The sequence below is a fragment of the Corythoichthys intestinalis genome, chromosome 20, assembly GCF_030265065.1.
Source record: "Corythoichthys intestinalis isolate RoL2023-P3 chromosome 20, ASM3026506v1, whole genome shotgun sequence".
Lineage (NCBI taxonomy): Eukaryota > Metazoa > Chordata > Actinopteri > Syngnathiformes > Syngnathidae > Corythoichthys > Corythoichthys intestinalis.
This window is the reverse complement of record NC_080414.1, coordinates 96,866-107,400: the sequence shown is the minus strand read 5'-3', so window position 1 is coordinate 107,400 and position 10,535 is coordinate 96,866. Positions and strand designations below refer to the sequence as shown.

At 46.9% G+C, this 10,535-nt stretch overlaps 1 protein-coding gene across 2 annotated transcripts; it reads left to right on the top strand.

Annotated features, from left to right (window-relative positions):
• The first annotated feature begins 4,383 nt into the window (after nucleotides 1-4,383).
• On the top strand, nucleotides 4,384-9,898 carry nrn1a (neuritin 1a). 2 transcript variants are annotated; one of them, XM_057823834.1, is made up of 3 exons: nucleotides 4,384-4,491; nucleotides 6,380-6,530; nucleotides 7,158-9,898. In XM_057823834.1, exons 1-3 carry the CDS (start codon nucleotides 4,452-4,454, stop codon nucleotides 7,375-7,377), a joined length of 411 nt encoding a protein of 136 aa, XP_057679817.1. In that variant the 5' UTR covers nucleotides 4,384-4,451; the 3' UTR covers nucleotides 7,378-9,898. The 2 variants fall into 2 exon arrangements, with proteins under 2 accessions (XP_057679817.1, XP_057679816.1); XM_057823833.1 differs by lacking the exon at nucleotides 4,384-4,491 and adding an exon at nucleotides 4,710-5,710 and having other exon boundaries at nucleotides 5,812-6,530.
• The last annotated feature ends 637 nt before the right edge of the window (nucleotides 9,899-10,535 follow it).

Sequence of the window (10,535 nt, the reverse complement as noted above, 5' to 3'; positions counted from 1 at the left end):
TTTTCACTGCTATCGGGGGCTATATGTATTCAATTCTTTGGTCTCCTTCCTATAGTACTATGTTTCCTACTCTTCACTATACGAGGCACGGACACAGTCTCTATCTTCTGTCCTGAATGTTGGATTTGTGACAGCTCGGAAAGAGAAGAGTGATCAAAATGAACAGAGTTGTGTTTTACACTACAACACTGCGCCCGGGCCCCCACTCTGGAGTGTCACTCTGGGAGACTAAGTTTGGCGGCCGTGTTTCGAGTTGAGAGAGCAGCACCGTCCCAAGTCGGATGAATGCCGTCTCTGCGAAAGAGCCCGGGCTTCCCCCAGAACGCACGCCAATTATCAATAAAGACTGTCGTTTTCTGGGCACCATCTAGACAACCAGCGGTTAAATGATGAGAACCTATAGTACATCTCATCATTGACCAAATTAAGCAGAGGCCCAGAGAATGCTACGGTGTCCGCCATCGACTTAGCATGCTTACACACTGAGGCTACGTTCAATTTAAGCACTTCAGACTGTGTCCGCCGGGCGTCGTTACCGCCTGCGTGAATCACGATACGGCGGAACCTCTTCCTACTCTGCTTTAAGAGGCTGAGGTTTCCTTCGATGTCACCGACTCTGGCCCCTGGGTAACACATGACAGACACCGCCGGGTGCTTCGCCTCTCCAACTATGGAGCTTCCAATTACGAGAGTGTCTGCTTCAGCCGGTGTGTCGCTGAGGGGGTCAAACCTATTGCTGACGTGAAGCTGCTGGTGCACTAAGGTTGTGCGTTTACCACTACGCTTCCCCCGTACAATCACAAATCCGTCCTTAATTTCCCCCGGCTGCACGAGGCTCGCTGGGGGCTAACTATGCTAGCATTCCTACTACTGCAAGCACGACCTGCGGGCCCTGCGACTACCTGCCTATACAGAGGCGTAGCAAAGGTCTCCAGGGGCCCCAGGCAACAAGCAACATGGGGCCCTTCGAGCGTGTGCAAGTAAGGGGGACAGTTGGACTTGGAGCAATAGCATATTTAATAAAAGTATAATAACGCCTCGGTCTCATAGAGCGCTGTTTAGGACACTCAAAGTGCCCGGCTTCTACTACATTAGGACATAAAACTACAGCAACATAATACACTCACCACTGTCTTGCTTCCTTTTCTCCTCTTCTGCTTTTTTTTCTCTTTCTTTTGTCGCTTCCATAAGGATTAACTTCTCTTCATTTTGGATATACGGCAATCAAAAAAAAGCCAAATCGCTGCTCACTCTCACTCGGAGTCACGTGGGGGGAGGGGGGGGGGGGTGTAGAGCGAGTGAAGGGGCCCCATCATGGAACTCAGACACAAGGCTTTCACTGGCACTGTCGCATTTGTCGCCGCGACAGAGCAGTAAAGCTGCGTGTGCTAAATCTGTTGGCCCCCTGCTGGCTGGGGGCCCTAGGCAATTGCCTGGTTTGCCTAATGGGACGCAACGCCTCTGTGCCTATAGCTCGGATTAGCTTTCGTCTCTAGAGTGCAGAGCCGTGCTTCTAGCTCAGAAACCCTGGTCTCCAGTGTGAGACTAAACTACACTTCCTACAACTACTATCTCGACAAAGGAGCCAGGGTGCTCGCTATACATACAGCACACTGAACAGAAAAGACAGGAGGGAGAAGGCAGAGGGCTAGCCATGGCTCGGATAAGCTAGGCTAGCAAGATAGAGCTAGAGAGGAGAGAGCTAAAGAGGAGAGTAGAGTAGTTTTTATCCAGGAGTGGGCGTTTATGCTGTGAAATGGTGGGATTAAACCAACTAAGGAGCACGAGGAGATTAGCGACTAGGAGAATAGCGACTAGCAGCAGTGCTAACAAACAAACGATACACTCACCGGATGTGACGTCGGAGCCCAAATCCTTGGGTCCTTGAGTTCTCTCTTCACTGTCGACATTGACACTGGCGTTTTACGGGTACTATTTAATGAAGCTGCTAGATGAGGACCTGCGAGGCATTTATTTCTCAAACGAGAGACTCTTATGTACTTGTCTTCTTGCTCAGTTGTGCAGCGGGGCCTCCCGCTTCTCTTTCTACCCTGGTTACATCTTGTTTGTGCTGCTCTCCGAAGGGAGCGTTATAGGAAATCTTTAATTCCTCTTATGGAGTAGCCTTCATTTCTAAGAACGGATTGTCGATTCTCAGGTGAAAGTTCTTTTTCTGGCCGTTTTGAGAGTTGAATCTAACCCGCAAAGGTGATACTCCATATACCCAACTAGCTCAAAGGAAGATCAGTTTCTCTAACCACCTAAACTGTTTTGAGCTGTGCCAACATACAGTAATTGCACAAGGTTTTCTAATCATCTATTGTCCTTCTAAGGCAACTTGCAAGCACAATGTACCATTAGAACACTGGAGTGACGTTTGCTGTAAATGGGCCTCTTTACAAAACGACGGAGATATTGCATTAAAACCGGACGTTTCCAGCTAGAATCGTCATTTACCACATTAATAATGTATAGAGTTTATCTGTTTAATGTTATTTCCATTGAAAAAAACGGTGCTTTTCTATCAAAAAGGAGGACATTTCTAAGTGACCCCAAACTTTTGAAAGTTAGTGTATTTAGTAGGGCTGTCAAACGATTAAAAATTTTAATCGAGTTAATTACAGCTTAAAAATTAACTAATCGTAATTAATCGCAATTCAAACCATCTATATAATATGCCATATTTTTCTGTAAATTATTGTTGGAATGGAAAGATAAGACGCAAGATATATATATATATATATATTCAGCATGCGGTACTTAAGGACTGTATTTGTTTATTATAACAATAAATCAACAAGATGGCATTAACGTTATTAACATTCTGTTAAAGTGATCCATGGATAGAAAGACGTGTAGTTCTTTATGAAAAATGTTAGTACAAGTTATAGAAATTTTATATGAAAACCCCTCTTAATGTTTTCGTTTTAATAAAATTTGTAAAATGTTCAATCAAAAAATAAACTTGTAGCCCGCCATTGTTGATGGCAATAATTACTTACACTATAAAATCAGTCGCACCCAAGCGCCAGCAGAGGGCAGCAAAACTCCGCAAAACACAATTAACAAGTGGGCCTTTCACTCCTCTGTAATTTAAATCTGTCTGAGCTGGGCCAAGTGCGTTAATTGCGTCCAATTTTTTAACGGGATTAATTTAAAAAATTAATTAACGCCCATTAACGCGATAATTTTGACAGCCCTAGTATTTAGTTCAAATACTGTCAGGACATGTGGCCGTCTGTAAACATTCTTATCTGTCCGTCTTCACCTGTACTTTCCTGTAGCTCCGCCAGAGGACGCCAGAGAACCCTTTCAAGGCGCACAAAGCATACGCAAGCGCACTGGCAGGCAGGCAGGCCCTGGAACTTGTGTTGCATTCGATGAAGGATGGGAAGTCGGAGATTTCCAACCTCTGACCAGGAAAAATATCATTCCAACTGGGAAGTCCTAGTCGCCGAGTCAGAAAAAAAAAAAAAAAGAAGTACCCCCCGACTTCACGAGTTGCTTCAATTTGACGTCACTCGGAAAACGGCGGTGCCCGTCGAAAAGCAGACCGTCACTGGTATAAGATAAATGACACCACTATGAATATATATAATTAAATGAATGAATTTATTCAACACAAGGACCCGTAAGACTATACGATTTTGACTGACTTTCCGTGCGGATACGCTGCTATCGCTTTGCATGAAGATATCCGATGATTGGTACAAAAGATATTCCTTTATTTATAGAAATAAAGCAAATGATCTGTATTTGATGGCTTATGTGAAGACTGGTTTGCTGGAGGTCAAAATGTCTTTTGATGGCCAAAATAAATAATAATTTTTAAAAAACTTGTCGCGATCTTTGCTGTTTACATTAGCTAGGCAGGCCCGGAGGTCGCAACTGGTACCATCCGGGTGCAGGGATTAGTCCGACTTCCCATGCGTACGCCTTCCTCGAATGCAGCATTAAACTTCACCTATGACGACATTAGGGTTTACTCGTGAATTGATCCAGATTCAGCGCATTTGATCCCAAAAGCTCCTTTTTATTTCGTTTGAAAGAATTGGATTGGGTGCCTGAATGAAATAATACTGACGTATGGTTGACGCTGTATGGGACAATGATTTGAATAGCATTATTCTGTTGAATGAAAAATGCAAACATTGGAACAGACCTCAAGTTAAAGGGCCATTTTAGCACATTTCCCCCTCAACGGTACAGTGATGAAGAGGTCCGAAAAAGAAGCAGTCGCCTCCATTGAGGTTTTATAGCGCAAGGTGTCAAGAAAAAGGGGAGGAAACTCGACGATGATGATGCTGCTGCTACTGATGATGATAAGAGGAGGAGTCTCCCTCTCTCTCTCCTCTCTCTTTGTCGTCTTTTCCCGCCAGCTAACCCACAGAGGAGGAGGAGTTTGTACTTGTGACTTTGCGGGACTGCGGCGCACCTGCGTGCGTGCGAGGATGGCGGGAAGCCTCGTGCTCGTCGTGACGCTTCACTTGGGTGAGTTGAGCAACATTTTGCCAAAACTACAGAAAAAAAACTCAAGCAAATGATCTTTGCGGCGGCCCGATAGCAGCCAGGCACGCCTCACTCTTGGTGGAAACTGCCACCAAGAGTCCATTTCTATATTTGGGAAGGGGGGGGCAAAAAAAAACAAAACAAAACAGGAAAAAAATCACATCTACTTCCGAAAAACCATTTGATTTTATTTAAGGCACGGGAAAAATTAGCGACGGTGTGCGTATGTGTGTCCAACAAGGGGGATCCCCCGCCCCCCGTCCTCTTCCTCCTTCTGCACTTCATTTGTGGCATTTTGCGCGTACGCCAACTGCGAGGCGACGGCGCACGGGAGCGCAAGCCTAAAACGAGCTCTGCAGTGATCTTCGGCTCGTTTTGTGGACGCTCGAACAAAAGAGAGAAATCGTGCAAAAGGAAGAAATAAATAACAAAAATAGATAGAACCCAGATGACGTCATGTGCGAGCGAGCGCGCGCGCGCCTTCCCGCAGAACGGCGGGCCACTGGCCGGGCTACGTGTAATATCTGGACCGCGCGACCGACGTATATACGATGACGAGGACGGCGAGGATGATTGTTTGCGTGTTGTTGTTATTAGGTGCGAGCGAACGATTGCATAAGTGCGCGCGAGTGCACGGCAAAAATGAAGCACGCTCTTTTCTTGGCAATGCTCGTGATCGCGCACTCCTTCTTGGTCTTGTCATCACTACGCACGATTAACATGACTATTATTATTACGATTGACTTCCTCCGATTATTTTGATGGAGTTGAATGCCACCACCTTTCATTTCACCGTATCGCCACATGGAATTTCTTGAAAAATGTGGTATAGGAATTGTCTTTATTAAAAAGTGCTGACATTTGACAGTTTTTGCTTGAAAATGGATGTGATTTCGTTATAAGGAAACGAAATCTGTCAGGTGCACGTAGAAAGATGTCCTTGTTCTTATTTTTGCTTGCTGCATGCGTGTGGGTGTGTCGCAGGCTGCCTCGTTCTGCACTGCAGGCAAGTGACCGACCGCGTGCGAAAGAGTGAAAAAGGCTCCACACAAAGAAAAAGAGGAGGAAAGCTCATGTTTTTTCCTCCCTTAGAAAATAATCAATAAATTCAACTTTTGCCGCGGAGAAAGCGTAAAAAGCGAAGGAAACCCAAATGATTTATAGAAAGGAAATCAAAGCCACGGAAGCGTCTTTTTTTGGGGTAGGTTATGGCGTGAACATGAAATATTTGTCTGATGAAAAGACGATTATAAATAGGCTGCAGTTTGATGAGGCATTGACGTCATCACGTGCTCATTTCAGGCCATCGGGGTTGTTCGCAAGTGCTGTCGCGCATGCAGTGTCATCTCGAGAAAAGAAAGTCCAAAAAGCAGGCGATTGCCATTTTCGGGAAAGGATTCGGCGACACGCGGACAGCAGACGCACAGCCCGACGGTTGCCAGCCAAAGTCAAGTCGCCGCGCCGCGCCGCGGCGTGGCAAAAAGAACCGAGAGTGCGTGGCCGCGGAGCGAAATCGACCGGCCTTCCGATGACGGAGGCCCAATGCCGTGTATACAGAGCCACGCAGAGCCGTTTTCAAATGCACGGGGTCGTTATTCCCGTGCCTAAAAAGATGATATTCTCGCCGGCTCCCTTCCGATGACCCCCGAGTGACCCGTTCGGTAGCAGGCGGCCCAGTCCTTGCTGGCCCGGCCGGCCATGAAGGAAAGAAATGCATTTGCAGGCTCTAGGCAGCCGATTGAGCCACGCACGCCAAAATCGAATCCAAACGCGGCCTCTTGCGGTTCCTTCCACCTTGAGTCCAGTCTGCTTTTCTTTCCCCCGAACAACAGCTCGGAAAATAACAGCGACTTTTGCTTCTTTCGGACAGCGTGCATGCTGCTGCAGTCGGCCCTGGTAAGCCCCGCCCACTGCGACGCCGTCTTCAAAGGCTTTTCGGACTGCCTGCTCCAGTTGGGGGACAATATGGCCAACTACCCCCCGGACTTGGACGACCAGCAGAACCTGCGCAAGATCTGCACGTACGTTTACACTTTTCGAGCCATTTGCCTCATCAGCACACACATATTTGCATTTGACGAAAATATAGGAACTGAAGCGCTCCATTCCTGCAAACCCACTAGAAAGTCAACATCTTGATAGAATCTCACACAGTTCAAGTTAGCATTTGAAAGAGCCCTTTAGTTTGATTGTCGAGCGTGGAAAAGACAACGTCATCATTGTCGCCTGGCTAATTGGGCGTATCGCCGAGGCCCGCCCTCTGTGTCTGGAAAGCCCAAATGTTTGTAGAAGGCACGCGGGCGGAACTACGAGACACCTAAATGTGACGGACGCCCGTCGCGCTCCAGATGGTGCTGCGATTTCACTGAGTGACAGCGGGTGGGGTGGGGGCTCAGGCGTGACCAGTTAACATGCTTCCTAGCACGGGCACTAATTGTTGGCGTGAACACCTCAGGTCAGAGGTCATTGTGTCTGAATTGAGCGCACGCCTCATTGATCGCACGGTGCCCAGTGGGCGGAACGACGTCCCTCATTACCAGTCAATTTACATTGAGGCAATATGACCGTCGAACAATATCTTGTTTTTTTTCTGCAAAAATCCCCAATTTGGCCCTTCAATCGATCTTTTCCTCCTTGTGTCCTGACAGCTACTGGGACGACTTCCACTCATGCGCGAGCACGGCATTGTCCGACTGCCAGGAAGGCGCCAACGACCTTTGGGAGAAACTCAAAAAGGAATCTCGAAGTCTGGATTTTCGCGGAAGTCTGTTTGAACTTTGCGGCGCTGGAAACGCCGCGCCCCGAGGCCGGACGGTGGCGGTCCTGGCGGCGCTGCCGGGCCTGCTCACCTGGCTGTTGGCCCATTAAAAGCCCCCACTGACAAAGAAAAAAAATTTGGGAAGAAAAGAAAAAAAAAAAGGATGGCCCTCAACTTTGACTTCCGGGCGCAACGTCCAATCGCACGCCGCCGTGACACCATCACGGCACACCTGAGGAACGCGTGGGATCGGGCGGGTGTACGGCCCCCGACACCCAATTGTTTCCTACAATATGAGAAGTGCGTTTAGTGACTAGCTTCCCTTGTGAGCTCGGACCAATTTTTTTTTTTTTTTTTTTTTTTGAGCGGCTGTGTTGGGAATCGCAACACGCGGCACCGCTCGGAAAGTCTGGAGTCACAGGCCGGTCCGTCTAATATGAAAAATCTCAGCATAGCGACAAAGTCGCCGGGAACGACGCCTTCGATGGAAACGTTCCATCTCGAAACGGCGATTCTCAACACAGCCGACGTTTGTTTCCGGCACGGACGAGAAGCCGGCGTCGTCCGCTGTTCGCATGATGCCCCCACCCTCATTTTAGGACACGAGCACAAAGGTCAGCTCAGCACCATCGAGGGACACGCCACGCGGCGCCATCGCTAACCGGAGTCCGGCGGCGGGCGCCAAAGGACGTCCATCTTCTAACGCGCCGTCGGAGGCTCGGTCGACAACGGAAGAGGCTACGGAACGGAAAGGGCCGCTTCGGGAGGGCGTCGTCGTTCGGCCCGCGGCCGACGCTCGCTCGGCGTTATCCCGAGCGATGAAACGCGCGGCGCTTGAACCGTCGGGCGTTTTTAGGACGAAACGGCCGCGGTGTTTTCCCTCCGCCCCTGGTGAAAACAGCAGGCGGGATGATGAATATTTTCTCTTTTGACATTTTAGTCCATTATTTTCTTTTCAGCAAAGGAATGTTTTGTGTTTGAATGTTTTATCATTAGAATGTTTTGATATCACGATGGTTTGCGTTCCGATTTTGTTTTCGTGTCGTAACCTTTTAACGTGATCGATCGCACAAACAGTTCAAGTTTAAGTGTTTGTGTTTTGACATTTACGATGGTTTGTGCTGTGACGTTTTCACACATTTTACGTTTCGGCATGATAGCGTTTTGCGCCCACCGCGCGTGCTTCCCAGATAGCTAACATTTAGCATTGTGAAGAAAGGACTGCGTTTATTCTGTGCCGGTCTCCTGAAATGTTTCCATTTTTTTTTGTAGGTGAAGAAAGTTTAATGTTAACATTGTTGTGTTTGTGGTGGCGAAACAAAGCAAAAGAGCAATACCAGCACACGTCGCGCGACGCGACGCAAAGCGATGGCCAGTGTAGCTCCAAGCAATCAATAATATTCATCAAGACTGTTGGCTTCCAATAAATAGCAAGTAATAAGACAAAATCTTCATCTCGGGAATAATGACATCATCGTGCCTGCCTGCCTGCAGGGTTCCTTTCTGTCTGTTTGCTCGACACTTTTACAAATCGTCCGAAGAATTGATGGTGTGCTTTAGAGAAAATATTCACAAGACAGAGAAAAAAAAAACATTTATCAGAGGAACTTTAGTCCACTTTTAAGGAAAATGGAATATCAGAAATGGATTTCATGTTAAATAAAAAAAAAAACGAAGGTTTCAATGAATGCCATACGCTCTCTTTTCTTTTTCACGCATGTGAGACACGCATTCATTATTAATGAGCTTGTGCACACGCGCGCGCGCACGCTCAGTCGGTATCGATGGATGAAGGAGGGGGCGAGGGACTCAGCTGCAGGCCAAACATCAAATGACATTTCTCTACGATCACAAATGAAGTCGCAACCGAAAAGAATCGGAAAACGTTTCTCCTTTCGGCCCGGCCCGGCCGGCGCCCTCCGTCCGTCACGCACACGGGGGAAAAAAAAAAGAAAAAAAAAGAGGTCATCTCACGTGAATGCTGACGTTGACTTGAGTCGGGATACGAAACACAACAAATTTCGGGTTTTTCATTTTATTTTGCTTTGCTTTTTCAAGATTGCAATCGGCTGTATTAGAAAAAAAAAACAAAGAATAAAATGGACTGCAGCACACAGGCAGCCGGAAGGGCGCAGACTAATTCCTGGAAGCGAGCGAGACTCGTGAATAATTCAAAGCGCAATTAAGGCCTGTAGGAAGAAAGCCGTTTATGAAATATTTATGATAGGAATCCCGCGAGATTTTACTCGCCAACATGCCAAATTGAGAAGACGTCATAAGAAAAACACTTTCCCATTTGGACACCCTCCAGAAAAAGAAAATAAAATACAGTACAACTAGTCGGCCTTTCCAAAACGAAGTATTGACTATGAAAAAGGAAGAAAAAAAAAGCTGCAAGAACAAAATCAAACGGATAGTCCTCCCCATCCCCCTCATTTTCCTTTTTTGTGCTTTCAAAAAAAGAATGGTCACGAGAGGCAACGAAAAGGGACACCAAATATTCAAATATTGGATTTTCAGAAGAGAATTCTATTTCAATATAGCAGAAAATGACAATTAAAAAAACTTGCATTTCACAAAAATCCATCGATTCTTCTATATGAGCTTTTACCAAAAGGTCGAATTGACACTTGATGCCTAAAAGAAAGAAAAAGAAAAAAAAAAAAAAAAAAAAGAGCATAACAATGGCAAAAACTTTGACAAATTTTCAGATCTTCCCCTGCAGCGAATGCCTTTTTTTTGGGCCCCAATAGGCCGGGGGCCAGGCTCTTCTACGGCACATGCAGCCCAAAGTTTTCTGACTTTTAAGCATTGCATGAAAGCAAGCTGGAGCCAGCGGCCTCACCCTGCACCGGTAGTAAAGGATGCTCATCACCATTCAAATAGAGGAAATTGCAGCCGAGCCGTCATTCAAAGAATGTACCCAAAATTGCTCATTTGACACTTGGATTCATTATAAATAAGAAACGGAACCCTCAACGGACACCGTCACATATGCAATCTATAACAATATGCGTGCCTGCCCCGCACCTACTCCCAATCCATTTCTCACGACCGCCAAAGCGGCACGAAATATTCTTCCTCGGTAACTAACCAAAGTCACGGGACGGGTGGGAAAAATCAAAATGGCCGGCATTCGACCTTTTTCTTCCTAGTCGAAATCTTTTCCTCCGGAAACCGCTCGGTCGTCCTTCGCTCGTCTCGACGGCGACGCCGACGGAGGTCGCGTCCCCTGAGAAATGGCCTCTTCATATAAAAAGTAGATCGG